The 19,805-nt window shown below is 38.9% G+C and overlaps 1 protein-coding gene across 3 annotated transcripts in view; it reads left to right on the forward strand.

Annotated features, from left to right (window-relative positions):
• fbxo41 (F-box protein 41) overlaps positions 1–19,805 on the forward strand; it is a 78,576-nt gene that overhangs the window by 52,410 nt on the left and 6,361 nt on the right. For all 3 annotated transcript variants that reach the window (XM_028455991.1, XM_028455982.1, XM_028456000.1), the window contains 8 exons: positions 2,023–2,096; positions 9,820–10,199; positions 13,932–14,170; positions 14,239–14,354; positions 14,751–14,903; positions 14,981–15,076; positions 15,825–15,943; positions 16,900–17,058. In XM_028455991.1, the coding sequence (XP_028311792.1) occupies positions 2,023–2,096; positions 9,820–10,199; positions 13,932–14,170; positions 14,239–14,354; positions 14,751–14,903; positions 14,981–15,076; positions 15,825–15,943; positions 16,900–17,058 (1,336 nt within the window). The remainder of the gene's footprint in view (positions 1–2,022; positions 2,097–9,819; positions 10,200–13,931; positions 14,171–14,238; positions 14,355–14,750; positions 14,904–14,980; positions 15,077–15,824; positions 15,944–16,899; positions 17,059–19,805) is intronic.

Raw genomic sequence — 19,805 nt, forward strand, 5'->3', positions numbered from 1 at the left:
CTGTGGGCTGCTACAGATCTGTCCTAGAGAAACGCTTTTCTTTCATAGTAAAAATGTAATCTCTACATCGTCACTGCTCGCTACGCTCATGTTTAATCTTTGACTTCTTTTTAAGCCACAAGCTGTGGAGTGACTGATGGAGTGTTTTCAGCGATGCCACAGGAGATTAACAGTAGAATAAACTCCAAAAAGTCCTCATTCAGCCTTTTTTTTTCAACTATATTTGAAGGCCATGAGTGATCTGAAAGGCTTCCTCTATGTTTAGAGACCCTCTCATTGGGATTAAGGATCAGTCAACTTCTCAGCTGTGTGTTCACACGCTGATGCTGTGAATAATCAACACGACAGTCACACACTAGTTGGCAGCTTGTTTCACTGTCAAGGAAAGCCCGGAGATGTCACCCAGCCCACCTCAATCCTTCCCTGACTGACTCTGTCACTCCTTACACTGAGGAAACCAGGTTCAGGATCACACTGGTATTTTTGGTCTGTGGGAGGAGGCATGGATGACTGGTTTTCTGTTCACAGAAAAGTGTGACTACCGGTAGATTATTGAAGAGAGTCATTGACATTAGAGATGCACCGAAAGGAAAGTTTGTGGCCAAAGCCAAATAAAAAATAAATGCTTGGTCGAATACCGAATATCCAATGCGGTTAAGTTTTTCACTACTTTGTATAATAGTGCATAAATAGCCTAGAAAATGTTTTGACGTGTTTTTTAAAGAAAGTAAATGTTTATTGAATATTCTGACATTTTTTAGATATTCCAGTAGCCTTTGCTTTTCAAAAAAAGCACAACAAATAAAACAAAGTTTCAAATAAAACAAAACATGCATTCCAAAAAAAACTCAAGTCTATTAAAACGGAGGTATGATGAAAAAATCACTTTCTAATGGTTTTGCTACAGTGATGTACATCCCTTTAGCCTCATTCAGAGGGACATAGTATAAAAAAGTTCTGTTTTCTTCCTCTCTTGTTATTCCACATTTTGTAAAAAGTCAGCTTTAAACAGGAGAGTTGGATTTTGCCCACGTTGGCAGGTGACGTTGCCTAACACGCCTCCTAGAATGTGAGCTCCTCCCTCTCCAACTATGCAACAGCTAAAACAACACTGCAGTTTCCATCCATCCATCTTCAAACCCGCTAATCCCGTTTTATCAGGGTCGCGGGGGTCTGCCGGTGCCAATTTCCGGGTTTCATTGGGCGCTGGGCGGGGGTACACCCTGGACAGGGCGCCAGTCCATCGCAGGGCACACTGCAGTTTAATATAGAATATATATTATACTTTATTGTCATATATGTAAATGCAGACTGCGCTATTTTTTCTGCTGCCGATTATGTTGGGAGTCACTGCCTGGAGCCATTGTTTACACACATCGGCTGTTAGCACTCCATGCTAATGCTACACCAGCCTATGCAGCGAGACGATGGGGATGTTTACGGATTTGTGGCTCACAGCGCGAACAACGGACTTGGTTGTGGAATTGGACAGCAGCAACGTGCGCACACTTTTCTGACTCAAAAACCCTGCACGTTGTTTGATAGCGTCATTGCGTCACACGCTACTATTCGGCCTTGCTTTTAACTCACTAAACCGAAGGCCAAATGTGGCTTTTTTTTTTTTTTTTTTCAATATTCGGCCGAAAATATTTGGTGCATCCCTAATTGCCATTCATGCTGTGGTGACGGTGCAGTGATTAGAGAAAGGATGTTTGCGTTTCTGATTAACTGGTTTGATTCTTTTGAAATTCTTGTAGGTGTTTTCCAATATTTTTCCTTCCTCGTTGTTCCATTTCAAACAAGAAAACAAGCTTTGTGCAGCACAAGCAGTGCAGTGCAAAACAGCAGAAAGTGTTTTTCTCTGTAACGCATTGTCATAGTCTAGTTGAAAGAGGTTGATTCAATCTACAACCAAACAAAACTAAATATTCTCATTTTTTGTGAAATGTAATAAACGGTCTTCAAACAAATTTACACGTATTACATTTTGTGAACAGATTTTATTTTGCTTGGCCCCAACAGAGAAACTCCAGCCTTTCCGGCAGCACCAGAGGAATGTACCAAGTGTCGGAAAGACGATCCTCTCCCAGCACAGGGTGAGTTTTTCTGCTCCGATTTGAAACAGAACTGTTTGCAACAAGGATATTTAGCATAAAACACAACTTTCTGTGGAAATGTAAAAGAAGATCTAATTTTTTTTGTTTGTCCGGTGAAAGACTGTATTATGTTTTTAGAGCCCCTTGTTTTGACCTTAAGGGTGTGCCTTAAGTATGTTATGTATTTATTTTTACTGTTTTTGGCACCAAAAGAAAACTTCGAGTGTAATGGTTTTAGTTTTTATTAGAAAAGTGGCACAAATTATAGTTTTTATGACCTCATTCCAATCGTAAGTAAAGGTTACCTTTAACTCATTTACTACCATCCCTTTTCAGAGCTACTAACCCCATATTGCCAGGTGTTCTAGATGATTTTTACTGATTTTTTAAGACCTACAGAATATTTTGTACTATGACAATCTGAAAACTCTCTAGTTTCATCAGAATTTTTTTTTTCTTTTTGTTTTAGCTTGTTTTGTTCTCCCATAATCAGCAGTTGAAAGTTTCACACAAATCACCAGTTTGTGACAAAAAACGTTTTTTTCTGAAAAAAACTATTAGTGACTTTGAAGCAATGTTTTTTTGCTTTAGTGACACTTAAACATTGGTTTCCTTCTATAAAACTACAAAAACAACACTGAGACCAGGCTTTTGATGGCAACATTAGTATTATTTTACTATCTAGGTCAGAATTGAATGGTTTGCTTACTGTAAATTGGCATTCCTCCAAGTCTCTCCCCCCGTCATTCTCCCCACACGCAACTTCCTCCTCCTCCCGGACATGCCGAGTCTCACTGCTTGCCCCGTTTTTTGGTTGTTTTCAAAACCCAGGATCAACTCTTGTAGCGCCTTTACCTGACTTGTAAACTGCTTTCCTCTCCCTCTGAGCTCTGACCATAACGGTAATCTCTCATCCAAAGGTGCTCTGCTGCCACCTACATGGCACCAGTTGGTCACTACATCATGGTACAAGCACGATGTTCAAAAAAGAGCTTCCTCACACTGTCTCCTAGCAACCCCAGCCAAAAAACACAATTAACGTCTTTAGACGTCTTTGACAGTCAATGAGTTTAAAGAATAGGTCACAAAAGTAGCTTGATTTAGGCTCTGTCGTTTCTTGCTGTTTGCAGTAGGTTTTTCAGAAATGTTTCATTTACATATTTAAAACTGGAGACATGAAAGTTATTTTTCACAATCCAACTGACCTACCTGGATAAAAACGCAAAAGACCGGCAAGTTACTGTATATACTAAAGAAAATGAAAATGTAAAATTATTGCTATATTACCTTATAAGGTGTTTAGATATTTAGGCAACACTTCCTTTAGTAACAAATTCCAATTGGATCAGTTTCTATGTGTAACCTTAAAGAATACCTGTACTAGTGATGTCAACATCAATCTTGTTTTATGTTTTTTCAACAAACAAAGGGTTTGACATGGAATCTTACTGTTGCAAAGAGCATAAACTCATAGCAGACTGATATGTAGGCAATATTCTATATAAACTCATAGCAGACTGATATGTAGGCAATATTCTATTAACGATAAAGCAGGTAAAACAATCTGCATCGCTAACAGCTCTGGAACAAGCCGTGAAAAGCTGTCATGTCGCTGACTGTCTTGCTGACTCATGATGAACATTACCTGACTAGACCTCTAGTACAGTGTTTCCCAACCAGGGGTACGTGAGCACATTGCAGGGGCTACGTGGAAAAATTTAGAATTTATTTCTAAGATAATAAAAAATATTCTCAGTCATTTCACAAGTCCGTCAATAAAATGGTACGTGTGCGCTATGACTTGTTTTTAAAGTTTAAATGCCTGTTTAAAGGGGACATTTTCAAAGAAGCTCCTTTTGTGGTAAATGTCATAAAAGTTATATATAACACAGGCAAGGTAATTACTTATTTTGTATTTGTTTATCTATATTACTTATTTTTTTTATTCTTATTTTTTTCTAATTTCAACTACTATTTTTCTTTAATAACAATATAATCATAATATATTAATATTATTATTACAGCATTAATAATACAAACGTTTACTATAATATTTTTTCTTATATTTATCATTTTTTATTGCCTAGAAGGCAACATAATTCTATGTTTAATTTGAGTTAAATAAGAAGATAAAGCCTGAAAATTAAGTGTTTATTTTAAGAAGATGAAATAAAATGGTTTGTGTTGAATATTACGTTATGTTATGTTCTATTTTGGAGAATTATGAACACGTATGAGTGAGGGGGTACTCATGGTATGACAAAAAGGCTCAAGGGGTACACAAGACAAGAAAGGTTGGGAACCACTGCTCTAGTACCATACACAATGTTTACATAAAATGTACACGTTCCCTTTAATGTTGGAAGTTTATGGCCACAACACAAGATGAACAGAAATAATCAGACTCTAAACTCTCAAAATGAATACCAGTAATCAGTGTCTATGTTTAAACATTAAAAGTAGACCAGCAATAGTAATAGGTATGTTGTAGTTCCAACCAAATGTAACCTGCAGTTTGGGGGCCCCCTGGTGGTGGCTGGGGTACATCATAATCAAGAAGTCAGTTTTTTATGATTAGGTAAATTACCTTTTATACGAAATATATCTTAAAATGCTGGAAATATTCTAATTGTGTGACATTTTTCTCTGTAAAGGATTTTGAATCTAAAGCTGGCTCATTTTCTTTTTTTTTTTTTTGGAAAAATATGTTTATTTGCACATTTAGACGTTAACATTTCTTATTTGGGCATTTTTGACATGTATCAAAGGACTATATTACAAAGAGCAACAATAGGCCCTCATGCTGAGCCCTATGTGGTCCTAGGCTACCACCTCTGATCCTGGTTCTGCTGGAGATTTCTTCTCGTTAAAAGGGAGTTTTTTTCATCCCAGCTGATGCATGTTCATGTGGATTTGTTGGGATTTTCCTTAAGACTATTGTTGTAAATTGCATTATATAATAAAAGTTGAATTTAATTGAATATACTGTAGATAACTTGCAAACCCACCAGGGTCAAAGGTCTTTGTCGTTCCACTGTAAGGCAGCAATGCTAACCATTTTCTCACTGAGTGAAAGCACAATAGAGTATTCAGTAATAAAACACTTAGCACTTTTATTTTGGAGGACTTCTGGCTCTGTAGAGGCAGCAGAATCAGCCTGTAGCACTTTGAAGCCGCACTCGGATGCAGGTTGGATGTCTCACCCCAGGAGCTGCAACGGAAGTATTTCTGGGTCCTGGCGTGAGATTTCAGGCACGCGGTCGTGTTCTAGCACTGTGACTAACACCACTGTCATCCAGACCCAGTTGGTGTGAGTGTGCTCCCTACTGTGACGTCACACTGAACCTGTGAGGCCTTCCGCAGGGAAACACTGATGGCTCCACACATGCACATAGAAACAGCCCATAAACAACCCTCTGAACCGTCTGTCTTCAGTAATTTATAGATCCTCAACATAGATCTGGATATTTTTAACACGATGTCGAGTTCGCCAAGTTACTGTAACTCATGGCGAAACTTTATTTGTGGTTGCATATTATTTTTCAATACTTGTAGGTTTATGTTAAAGTGAAAAGTTCGCAGAAAAACAAATACGACTCTGAATTAGATTTGTTTTGTATGAAGTTTAAGTAAAAAACAAAGAAAAAAAGAATTTATTTCTTCAGGGAAAGATCAAGTAATGCATTCTGTCATTTTAGCAAAATGTGTGATATATACAATGTATAATACAAAATGAAGATAAAGATAAAGATGACCTTTATTAGTCTCACATAGAGGAAATTTCAGCTGCAGATAAATAAAATAAAACATAATACAAAATAGAAAAAGGGAAGATATAAACACACATGGGCCTGTACACATAAGGGCAAGAAAGTACATTGCACAATCAAAACAGAATATATTAACATCATATATACATATACACACTAGAGATGTCCCGATACAACTTTTTCATTTCCGATATGATACCAATATTGCAGCTTTGTGTATCAGTCCATACCGATATTGATCCGATATCAGCATGAATCATAAATACGTATTTCTTTCTTTTTTTTTTCTTTAATAAAAAAAATAATTCCCTACATCTTGATCAAGTGATGTCACTCAAACAGTGAACAATAGTCAGCAACAGTAGGTATGAGAAAAACTGACCCATTTATTATTAACTAATTGGTTACACAAATTTTAACCTTCAACATAATATCTACATTATTCTACAGTTGAATAAAGAAAAATTTAAAATCAGAGAATCCGGAAATTTTAATCCGATATTCGTTTTCAGGCTAATATCGGACCGATATCCAATATTGATATCAGATCGGGACACCCCTAATACACACTAAAATAGCTGACTCAGTGGATTGAACAGTTTTTTTCATATTTACTAAGCACAGAATCTAAAGATTCACCTTGTATAACATGCACAGAATTGGACCACATATTTAGATTGAAGCTAAGTATCTGTGTGTAGGTGCTGTGTGTTAATAGACTTCAGAACAAAGTTGTATATTTTGTATATGTAGAGCATTACGTAAACTCATCAGTAGACTTTATCCACTTTCCTTTTCAGCTATGACAACAGGCAGTGTGATCTCTTATCATAAGTGCTCTAAAACTACATGAACATCACATTTAAAATAGACATTACTGAGAGTGTTTTGATCTTGGAGGTGTTTTTCCTGTCACCATTGTCCTGTGGTTCCCTGGCTGTGAGTGCTTTTAATGGGGGAGCCCACACTGGCAGGTTAAGCTACGACTGCCAAAGAATAAGTGTAAAAGGATCAATACTACAAACACAAATCTGCAACGCAGTCATTGATTTCACACACCAAACATAACATGCAGGGTGAACCCTGTGGTTAGTGTGAATTATTGGTGGCATTTTTATTTCTTAAAACCCAACGCAAAAATAATGCAGTCCGAACACTGTTAATGTTGATAACGATTTATACTTTTGTAAACAGAATACTTACAGTCATGGAAAACAAGCTCATGTGATCCAATAACCTGCATGTTTTTAAGGAAATGAACAACCTGTCAGCTTTAAATCAGTTGATTTTTTCTACTTTGGTTAATGACAGACAGGGTGGACTGGGACAAAAAATCAGCCCTGGCATTTTTGGTCCAGACCAGCCCACTACATTATCAGCGACACCACAAAGAAGCTGTTATTAAGTCAGTGATGCTCAACATGTGGCTTTAAATATTATTCCCCCAGAAAACCTTAAAAGGGGGAAACTTTTTAACTCCTTTTTACCCATTTCCATTTTCCAACTTCCTCTTGCACCATTTTTGTCCCTTTTTAAAAAGTTCTGACACTTTCTTTATACTTTAATTACCAATTTCTTGCCAATAAGTATCCCTTTTTTCCTATTTTTTGCAAGTTCTTGACACTTACATCCAGTTTTTGTCCCATCTTTAATTTAATTTTAATTTTCATCCAAATAAGCACACTTTTGCCCAATAAATACCACTCCCCGCATTTTTGCTCTTTTTCACTATTGTTTGCCACATTTTGCCCAATTTAAGCTTCCCTTTGCCATTACATACCACCTGGTTCTTCTTTATTTGTCAATTGTTTGGCCACTCTTGACTGCTTTCGGCACATTTTAGTCATTTTACACTCTTTTTTGCCACGTTTTTGCCAATTTTGTATAATTTTTGGCCACCTGTTACCATGACTGCCTCCACTCACTCTTAAAAAAAAAAAAACAACAATGCAGTGGATCGGACCGGCCCACCGGACGACGGCCAGTCCACCCCCGATGACAGATGTCAGTCTGTGGACCTCCCCAGTGATCAGCCAGTGACAGTAGAAAGCAGATGATGATCCTGGATGTAGACCTTTGTACTAGTAATTGTATTTTGCTGTGTCATCCTGTTAAGTCGACTAAAGTCAAGCCTTTTTTCAACTACTGTAAATGCAAAATCGTTAAAGCTGAGGAGTGTGGCATGTGGCCGAAGTGAAGTAAATGTGTTTCTCATTGACATAATGTGGGTTGGATTCACATTTTCCTGCAGTTCTCAGTGTCTTTGTTGAGGTAATAAAACGATAATGCAGAGAAAGGAAGAGGAAACACTGTCCTACTTTTTCACACGTCGATATTTCTAACTGCTCATTACTTGTAATCGCTGTGGGGCTATTTTAGGTACTCCCTCAGTTTGTGTGTGTGAAAGCTGCCCTCATTCAACCAGAAATCCTCTGATTGGTGTCTTTCATGCAATACCCCACTTTTTTTTCCTCTGTGAAACTGTTACAGCAGTCAATTCACTGTCTGGTTAGATAACCATGCTTTTGTCCTCAGAAGATATTTCAGGAATACTTTGCTTTATAGGAATGACTACGAATCTAACTTTTGAGTATTTTGCCTAAAATCAGACTCTCACGGACTATCCCGACTCTATTTTTGTCCCTTTTCTTTCTATGTCTGCCTACAATAATGGAGAAAGTGTACAAATAAAGAAATGTGAATAATTAGAAACTAAATATATTATTCACAGCGTGATATTGACCATAGAATAAGGCAGCCTGGTTTTTAAAAAAATATCTAGAGACCTGCTTCCCATGATGTTATTTAACATGAATTCATCCATACCTGCTTTATCATAACAATGGTGCAGGGAAGATGGATCTTTTTACAGATCACTCAGAGGGTGAAAGTAGGCTACAACCCTGACACACGCTGACAGTACACACATGACCTTTCACAGATTAGAGTTAATAATTACCAATAGATTCTTGTGCATGTTTCTGATTGTGAGAGGAATTATCTAATCACTAAAGCTTTGTGATTTAACTATCATTGAGATTAGAGAGAAGTTTAGCTTACCACAGGGTTGGGGTCAATTACATTTTTTATTTATAATTACGTTTTTTTAATTATCAATGTTCTATTACTACTCAATTATGATTACGGTGAGCAGCATTTTTTTTTTTTTTTTTTGATTGTTTTTTCTCCCTTAAGTCAATTACAATGAAGTTCTCAATTACTAAAGATCAATTACTGTTCATCACAATTGCTGAGCCTTTATTAAATAACCCCCCAAAAAACTTAACCTTCCTTTTGTGTTAGCTTTCTGTTAGCATCTCTTATGATAATGGGTCGGTTTTGACCCATGTCTTAAATCAGTTGTAAAATACACAAAAAAATACATTAGCTATCATGCTTTTGGTTACATTGTTAGGCTTCCTAATGAATGAAAATATTAGCATTAATATTTTTGTTGTGGCATATATATATATAAATTTATTTTTTTTTCTTTTTAAATGGTAAAATGATTCTGAAAAGTACTGACAGGTAGTGTGAAAAGTTGAAATGAAACACATTTTACTAATTGTTAACTATGTATGTGTAAGCCATATAACTCTAACATTGCTTTTTATAGATTTTCCATGCCAATTACAAAGTCAATTATCTGCATTCAATTACGATTACAACAGTAAAACTTTTTTCCAGTGACAAGTACATTTATAATTACGACATCATTGTAATTCATTATCAATTACAAGTATAATTGACCACAACCCTGGCTTACTATCTGAGTGAGATGAGTGTGAATGTGAATAAGTCACTATCAAAGGCTGTAGAATGAGTTATTTTTTTTGGCATTTTGTTTTTGTTATTTCACATCATGTTATTTTGACATGTGACAGACCACATGTGATTGTCATTGTTTGATTATTTTATATATATTTATACTAACACCACATGTTTTGCTGCAGAGCAACAGGACGAATCAAGTCGGTATCCCAGGGTTCAGGAGGTTACGACAGCGACAGCGTGGAGATGCATCCCATGGAGGATTGTCCCGAGGCTCAGTTCTACCACATGCAGTGCCGGCTAGGTGAGGCGGGATACGAGCGCTCACCTGGATGCGGATCCAGAAACTGGGGTCTCAGAAAACAAGCGATTCAAAACTGGCAGCGGCGACCGTACAGGAACAGCACTGAAGGCGACGAGGGGGACGTGTCCGACGGTGGCTCGCGGACAACTGAGTCCGAAGTGGAGATGTGGGAGCAAGAAAGAAGAGCAGTGGCTGAAGTCCAGCAGTCTGCAGCACCGTACCCTCACCATGGCCGAGCAGCGCACCGCCCCAACACAAGTAAGGATCAGTCACATGCACTGTTACAGGAAACAACAACTGAAAGGCCATACATTCATCTTCTACACCTGCCTTGTCTCAATTAGCCCAAATTCACTATTGGGCTTTGGAGATTTTCCCAGTTCTCTCATCCTAACATCAAGTAACAGAGCACCGAGAGAGAATCAGGCCATGCAGGAGTAAATCACTACACATCTGTCCAACTTAATGCTGTGCCTACACACCGTCTATTAGATGAACCCAATGTAGATCTAAAAATAAGGTCAGGCACTTCTGTGCATGTTTGTAGTTTGACAGCAGCAGCTATGATCATGTGCTATGTGCTGCTCTAAGAGCAGATCAATCTGAGCACGGTTGTTCTCAAACAGAACATAGCTTTAAATGGTACAAACACAGAAATCCACACAGTTGAAAAACCCTTCCTATTATGTTGATGCCATTTGGATCCATAGACACTGTCTAGCTGAAAAAAAAGGTCCCACACTATAATATTTCCTTAAACATCCTCTAGCTTTAATTTCATCATGCATTCAATGTTTGAATTTGGATTTGGAAAATATTTATTGTCCCTGGGGGCAATTTGGTTTACAGCAGAGGTCTATGCAGGCAATACATTCATAAAAACAGCAGAATGACATAGATACATACATATAAAAGAAAACTACCATGGATATCATCATGATGGACGTGAGTGGGATGAGGGACATAAAGACCAGCAGTACATCCTAAAAATGTACAGGCAATGGTGCCTACAGTTTATTTAGAAACCCAACAGCTGATGAGACAAACAACCTCACGTTGTCTCCAAAAGCTCCTGTTCTGTGACAACATTTATTTCTGCATAGAGTGACATTAATATTCCACCAATTCATAACAGAAGATTCAGACCAATGAACAAACTCTTCACCACATCCAAAAGATACTTACTAGGGTACAGGTCTGGACTCTGTTGGCCAATCCATGTCTTGTGTTCCTTGATTCATTCTTTAACCATCTGACCTCCATGAATCACGGTATTATCATCTCAGAATATGCTCTTGTCATCAGGGAAGAAAAAAACAATTGATGGTAAAAACCTGGTCTTCGGTATATTCACTGATAGTCTCAATCACTTAAGATATGGTCTTACTTTCAAATTTAAACATAGTCCTGAGCTCTACTGTGGTTTTTCCGTGGTATGAGTTAACCAAAAACTTTCATCTGACCACATTCCTTCTTCTCTGTCCTTCCAGTTTTTAATAAAGCATTTTACAGTTCTTAAACCAATTTTAGTAGCTTGTGGCAGTCCACATGTATGTATAGCTAATAAGAAGGTTCTTATTCTCTATTGTGTCTTTTAAACCCAGGTGGTGATCCATTTTTCTGGCCAGGCAGTGTATTAAGAACACATATACTGTGTGTGTGTGGTTGCCCGGAGGAAACTGATGGTATAACCTGGCCTTCAGTTGTTACCTAACCTGGTTGTTAGTTGACTGAAAAAAATCTATAAGAATTGGGAGCTGAGAGGTGTTCATTTGTGGCCATACCGGCCTGTCATTGCCCGATCTTGGAAGTTAAGCAGGTCTGGGCCTGGTTAGTAGTTGGATGGGAGACCACTGAGAATTCCAGGTGCCACAGTGAGGGGGCAGTCATCCCAGTGGTATCTGTCATTGTGTCCTTGGGCAAGGCACTTTACCCACATTGCCTAGTATGAATGTAGTGTGAGTGAGTTTTGGTGGTGGTCGGAGGGGCCGATGGTGCACTTTAGCAGCCTCGCCTCCGTCAGCCTGCCCCAGAGCAGCTGTGGCTACAATAGTAGCTTACCACCACTAACTGTGGAGTGAAAGAATAATCCCTTGATTCTGTAAAGCGACTTTCAGTGTCCAAAAAAGCGCTATATAAAATTGATGTAATATTATTATTATTCATGATTACGGTAAATCTAGCTGATAGTGGGTGGCTGAACCTGTACCATTGTGAGATGTTTTATGAAAGCTAAAAGGAGTTGTATTGTATCGTAGTGCAGCAATCTTCTCTTTTGGACACGCAAGAAGAAGAAGAAGAAAACACTGTTAAAATGACCTGTGTAACACTATGTGACCAGATTATTCAAACTTAAACTTCATTAGGAACAACTATGAACCCCATGTCCAGACGTGTGTGTGGATAGGAGTGAGCAGAACACTGCTATAGTTGCTGACAAATGTGACACTCACTTTATCAGCGTGTTTATTATTAATGAGCAAAGCCAAATGGCTCAGTGCAATGTTCCTGTTTAGCAGCAGGAGCATATTAATAGTTTGTATTAGGCCGTGTGCTGAGCCAACTTCCACAGCCGATCAGTCTCTGAACTCCTCAGATTCACACAGATTGTTCATCCCTCTGGTATCTTGTTCCTGTGCCATGGTTTTCAAATTATTCACTGCAGCTCTGTGTTTTATCATCTGCTGTTGGGTTTTAAACTCCAGGTGGGACCAGGGTCGTAGAAATAGACCAGAGCTTGATGAAAAATGTCCATAAGCATGTGTGCCAGCCTCATTAAATAAGAAGATCACTTTTGGGCTATAATCATCGTGTTAGTGGCATTCCTGTCTGACGTAGTTCTCTGCAGGTTTAATCTGGTATGTCTCTACATGATCAGAGTTTCTCAGCATGAAACACACAGCTTGGCTTTTTTTTTTTTTTTTTCTTAGATTATTTGTTACTGTGGAGCGTGGGTGGTGTGTGTGAGATAGAGAGAAAAAATAGGGGACGAGAGAGTGAGAGCCTATGCAATAGTTCATAGCCCTGATGGCTGCGAACAGACGCCTTCCAAGGCCAAAGATGAAATGAGTCACGGAGGAGCAAATCTTGCCTGGAGGAAATAAAACAGGCGAAGGTTGGACACATGGTATCAGCCAACAGACAGAAAGCTAAAGAAAGCATGAACAAACAAAAAAAACAAAAAAATGAAGAAATCTATCAGTGGCAGTTAATCTCTTGTTGAAGGCTAGCGCCTTCATGTGGCAGAGTGTGGTATAGCACTGGTCAAAGGTAATCTCCATTTGTTCAGTTTTCTTAGCAGAGTTGTTTCGCACTAATTTATTATAATCCAATTAAAGCCAGTTTCTCCCATTAATAAAAGTTTTTTCATTCCTTAAGGCTTTTTTAATTGTATTTTTATGTTTTGTTTTGCAATGAAACCTTCCTAAATCCACATAAATGGACTATAAATCAAATATTCAAAGCAACATTACAATATGTTTGCAATTTTACCTACGCTAAGGAGATGATATTTTCCCCGGCATTTATTTATTGGTTTGACTTTCAGAAGGATTACGTTAAAACAGATTTCAACAAAATTTTGCCCAAAGATAAACCTTGTGTCATTAAAGAATCCATAAAACATTTTGGAAGGGATCTAGATCAATTTACAGATTCTTTTCAGTTTGAAAAAAAAATTAAAAAAAATCTCATTTTCTCATCATTCGGGAAATTTCAAAAATTCCACTCAGTTACGTCAAGTTGGTTCCTCAATACCTAATAAGGGGGTTAATATTAAGATCTGAATTTCACACTTCACTGGGATTTTTGCAAAGAAAAAAAATAGCGGGTTGCCATACATTTGGAGCTAATGTGTTATTATTGAGGATATAAATTTGATCACTGATCCAGATAACTGAGAATATCTGGCAAAGAGGAGATTTTGCCAGATTTGCACTCGTGTTGTAATGTATCTCCATCCCATTTATCGACCAAACACTCCTCCCTCAGGTCGCTGTGAAGGTGTGTACAGTAAACCCTGTCGCCATGAAAAGAGCCCCTCCAAATCCAACGAGGTCATCAGTCCAGAGATCTTAAAGATCCGCGCCGCCCTCTTCTGCATCTTTACCTACCTGGATACTAAAACTCTACTGAGAGCCGCCGAGGTGTGCCGCAACTGGAAGTTTGTGGCCCGCCACCCGGCAGTGTGGACCAGAGTGCTGCTGGAAAACGCTCGTATTTCCTCCAAGGTTTGTGGAGGACGTTCTTTTATGTCTGTATGTTGTACATTTGTAATTTTAATGTGTCATTTCTTCAGTTTCTGAGCACATTGTCTCAGTGGTGCACACAGACGCACTCCCTCATCCTGCAAAACCTCAAACCGAGACAGCGCGGCAAGAAGGAGAGCAAGGAGGATTACCTTAAAAGCACACGGTGAGCTGACAGAAGGACACTACTTTTAACCATTAAAGCCCAGTCCCAACAGTATCTATTACCACACTGTGCACGTGCACGGTCTCACTAAACACCTCGCACTGTTGGACCAAATGGCTCCTCCATCAGGGATGGCTTTTGGACATTTTGTCCCATCTGATCACACTGTGTGTGTAAAAAAAAAAAACTCTACTTTTGAGATGAAAAAGCACATTTGTGTGAAGTTAAAAAAAAAAAAACAACAACACTGCCTTCATGCTGCGTCTTTCATCATGCTGCAAAAAAACCCCACAGAAACACTTTTGGTCATGACTTTAAGAATTAAAGGAAGTAAGAATGACTTCCTGTCTGTTGTCTGTTTCCCTCTACTGACCTTCTGTTACCTTCATGTCCAAGTGGCTGTCTGGAGGAAGGTCTGGAGGCTTTGTTAAAGGCCACAGGAAGCAACCTGCTGATTCTGAAGCTTTCTCACTGCCCTAACCTGCTGACTGATCGCTCTCTATGGCTGGCCAGCTGCTACTGCCGAGCACTGCAGGCTGTCACTTACAGGTCGGACAAAATCCTCCTCACTGCACTGTTTTTAACTGATGCAAAGTTTAGAGTAAGCTGTGTTTTTTCTGCTGCAGGAGTGCTACTGATCCTGTAGGCCAGGAGGTGATCTGGGCTCTTGGAGCTGGGTGTAGAGACATTATTTCTCTCCAGGTGGCACCACTACACCCATGGTAAGAAACTCTCCTCATTCTGTTTTTTTCTCACACAAGGCAATTTATAAGAGGATGAATATCCTTAAAGGTGCAGTCCACAACTCTCAGATCCCTCTCTCCCCCTCCCTCCCTGCTGTTCTCTTGCCCTGCCTCCAAACTTTCTAAAGTCCCTCCCTCAGAGGAGCTAACAAGCTAATATTAGCCAGACAGCAACATCACAGTAATACGACATGCTCTGTTAAAAGCATATTACTGCAGCGCTTCTCTCTCTCTCAGCAGCAGCAGAAACTCAGCGTGACTTACAGCAGCCCACACAAACACATGCACCACAGAGTTCTAGTGTAACAATTACAAATCAAACATAATGTAAATCAAGCAGCAGTAATTACGTTTCAAGCAGAAAAGTCACCAATTCCATCTTCTACTCCTACAGACAATACACTGTAAAAAAATATGGCGCTCTAGCTTCGTGAAATGGGCGGGGACTGTGAGCAACAGCTGTCAGACAGTCCATCAAACACAATCCTGGCTCTGATTGGTTCATTTTGCTCGGTCGCGGTGCATTCTGGCAATCTGCCAAAGGCTGCAGGAGCAGCAGGGGGGACTCAAATAGCCTGTTTTTTTCACACAAACTACTAGTTTCAGGTAAAGCTGTCCTTACATAGTGACAGCTTTAGCAAATATGACAAAAAGTCACTTTTATAAGAGTTGCAGACTGCACCTTTAAAAATGCCAAAACTCATTTGAATGTTTTTTTTCCTTGCAGCCAACAACCTGCTCGCTTCAGTAACCGATGCCTGCAGACCATCGGGAGATGCTGGCCACATCTTCGTGCTCTGGGCGTCGGTGGAGCTGGATGTGGGATTCAGGGCCTGGCATCCTTAGGTGAACACCTGAGAAATATTCAGTCCATTCATTTCACTTACTGTCTAAGGCTGGCATGGGTGACTGGGGGCCACTTGGGACCCTCAGACTAATTTGTGCTGCCCTCAAAGTAAACACAAATGACTCCAAAGAACATAAAAAAAAAACTACAAGAAAAGCACACAAAATGACAGAAAAACACAAAATGACAAAACAATACACATAATGACTCCAAAAACACACAAGATGACAACAATATAAACAGAAAAATGTGCTAAACATCCACAAAAAACACAAACGAGGTAAAAAAAATACAAAAAATCCTTTTCTTTTACCTGTATAACTCCCAGATTAGTCATTATTTTATATAGATGCTGACATGTAAATTAAATAATGTGGCCCTCAGATCAGAAAATCCAATTTTTGTGGCCCCCACTGCCATCAAAGTTGCCCATTTCTGGTCTGAAGTGCTTTCTGCATGCATTTCCTCTACAGCCATTTGGAGTGCAGGAAATAAATGTCAAGTAATGTGACATCATCAAACTTTGATTAGAGTTTCTTGTCACATATTAAACTCACTGCTAAAATAAATGTCACCTTTATTTCAATTAAAACAGGAGTGAGAAACCCACTGTAGTTTTATGGACACATTCAGACCAGCCTCGACCATTTTGTGCACTCATTTATTGATTTTAAATTCAAAAGATTCTGTAAAGCATCAGTAATTAAATTGAAATGTATGAAGTTTGACTTAATAATCATCAGTGTTTTATTCATGGTACTAAACCCATTTGGCTAAGTTGGCATCCAGTTAGACACATGCATCCTAATGCCCCTCATAAAGTAACTCATACATACCCCAGTGAAGTTTTCCATCTCAGCTGTAGTCAGTGTTAAAACAGACCCTGTGCCCTCATACGACTCCTCTGGTGCACTGGTAAGACCTTTGCCCTGTTTCACTTTCCCTCTCTGTGCAGCGAGGAATTGCATGCGTCTGCAGGTGCTGGAGTTGGACCATGTGAGTGAAATCAACCAGGAGGTGGCAGCAGAGGTCTGCAGAGAAGGACTGAAGGGTTTGGAGATGCTGGTGCTCACTTCCACACCTGTCACACCAAAGGCTCTGCTCCACTTCAACAGTGAGTTCAAAAAGCTGCATCACACTCTAATGCAACATCTTTCCAGCAGTTATTAGAGCTGTAGCTCTGGGTCAGAGATGACCTGCTATTGGTGCACTCATCAGCCATAACATTATAACCAATCAGCTGATATTGAGCTTTAACTGACGCTGATCCATGTGAGATCAGATATCTACATTCAAGTCTTCAACCTGTTAATGAGTAGTGTCAGTAAACCTTCGCTGCACATATTTTTTGAATGGTTCACCACTTTCTTACGTCAGAAAACTGTTAACAGATCCAGAAAAAGCCCAGTTATGACACAGTAAGGTGTTGTAATCGAGATTTGTATTTTCTTTTTCATTTTAAGCATATTAAATGGTGCAATTCTTGAACATAAACATTACTTTCTTTCCTTCTTCTTCTTCTGGTACTACTTCTACTACTACTTCTACTTCTACTTCCTCCTTATGAGGAAATTCAACTTCCTAAATGCAAACAATCATCAAATTTTGCACAAAGGTCCAGTTTTATGCCTCCCACCTCACCTCCCACATTTAAGCTCAATTGACACCGAACTTGCTACAGCACATCTTCAGACTGTCCTACACAAACAGTTCACACAGATTTTTGATTAGTCAAAAAATTAGCCTACAGTGCATCAAAATGTTTTACTGAAACAGTTTTTTAAACATGTTGTTTCAAATTCTTCCTAAATACTTATTTAATGTTGATTTAAAAAAATGAAAGTTTTGGAGTCATTGTAGATGATGTTTGTAAAATATCAGAATTTAATCTCAAAACAATATTTTGAATTTTCCTCTCATGGTTACAGTTGGAGTCAATGCAAATAGGGTTATTTAAACATCGGTTTGTCACTTTTAGAGCCAATAAATCATCATCATAAAACATAGATACAATATGTGTATTTTCAAATTTTTGTCTTAATAAAGTGTAATTGTAATATAAAGCTCTCTGCTATGTTTTGCTATAAAACTTTCCCAAATCCTCCACAAAGGCGGTAATATTTTCAGCGCCATTTATTTATATGTTTGTTTGTCTGTTAGCAGGATTACATCAAAAGTACAGAATTTGACTAAATGTTAACCAAAGATGCCATGGAAGATTCCAGTAAATTTTGGAGGGGATCCAGATCAATATACTGATTCTGGATCAGTTTTAAAAGGCAAAAAAATCTGAATCTCTCATCATTGGTGGAATTTCCAAAAACTAATATCTCAGTTTATAATAGGCCACATTTTTATGAAATTGCTTTTTCAATAAAAACCATTGAGTTTCAGAATCAGAATCAGAATCAACTTTATTGGCCAAGGGTGTATGAATACACACGAGGAATTTCTTTTGGTGACCTGTGCTCTCTCAGGTAGAGTAACATTAAATAATAACAATCAACTAGAATAAAGAAATAAAGAAAAATAAATAAAAAAAAGAAGTATAAACATAAATATAAGAGTAGTTAGACTAATATGTGCAAACTAAATAAAAATAACAAGATAATAATAATAGTAGTAATAATAATAATATAATAATAATATAATAAATAAAATAAATCAATAATAATAATAATAAGATAATAGTGCAGTAGTGCATTGATGAGTAGTGCAGGTGAACATTTAAATGAAAAAATTATGTCCATGAACATTTCGCAGTGACAGGTTGATTCAGGGTTGTTATGTTTAGTTCCAGGTTATTTCACAGGAACAGAAACAGGTCTGACACTCTATGACTGTTTAGAGTTGATCAGAGTGACAGCCTGGGGGAAGAAACTGTTTTTATGGCGGGAAGTTTTGGCGTACAGTGATCTGTAGCGTCTGCCGGAGGGGAGGAGTTTAAACAGATTGTGTGCAGGGTGTGAGGGGTCTGCAGTGATGCTACCTGCCCGTTTCCTGACCCTGGACAGGTATAAGTCTTGGATGGAGGGCAGATCAACACCAATGATCTTTTCTGCAGTCCTGACTATCCTTTGTAGTCTGTGTCTGTCTAGTTTGGTTGTAGATCCAAACCAGACAGTGATGGAGGTGCACAGAACAGACTGAATGATGGAGGTGTAGAACATGATCAGCAGCTCCTGGGGCAGGTTGAACTTCCTCAGCTGACGCAGGAAGTACATCCTCTGCTGTGCCTTTTTCCTGGTTGTGTCTATGTGGGAGGTTCACTTCAGGTCCTGTGAGATTGTGGATCCCAGGAACCTGAAGGAGTCGACGGTAGCCACTTTGCTATTCAGAATGGTAAGGGGGGTGAGTGGGGGGGATTTCTCCTGAAGTCCACTGTCATCTCCACAGTCTTGAGCGGGTTCAGTTCCAGATGGTTCTGACTGCACCAGAGAGCCAGCTGTTCCACCTCCCATCTGAAGGCAGACTCGTCCCCATCCCTGATGAGACCGATGACGGTGGTGTCGTCTGCAAACTTCAGGAGTTTCACAGAGGGGTCCCCTGAGGTGCAGTCATTGGTGTAGAGGGAGAATAGCAGTGGGGAGAGAACACACCCCTGAGGGGTGCCAGTGCTGAGTGACCGGGTGCTGGATGTGATGCCTCCCAGCCTTACTTGCTGCTTCCTGTCAGTCAGGAAGTTGGTGATCCACTGACAGGTGGAGGCAGGCACTGTGAGCTGGGTGAGTTTCTGGTGAAGGATGTCCGGGATGATGGTGTTGTCATCTGGATTTGGTCTAGATTGCACATTTTATCAAGATTTTTTTGTGTCAATACATTTGGACCTACTGTTTGGTTATTAATGGGGATGGACATTTC

The sequence above is a fragment of the Gouania willdenowi genome, chromosome 1, assembly GCF_900634775.1.
Source record: "Gouania willdenowi chromosome 1, fGouWil2.1, whole genome shotgun sequence".
Taxonomy (NCBI): Eukaryota; Metazoa; Chordata; class Actinopteri; order Blenniiformes; family Gobiesocidae; genus Gouania; species Gouania willdenowi.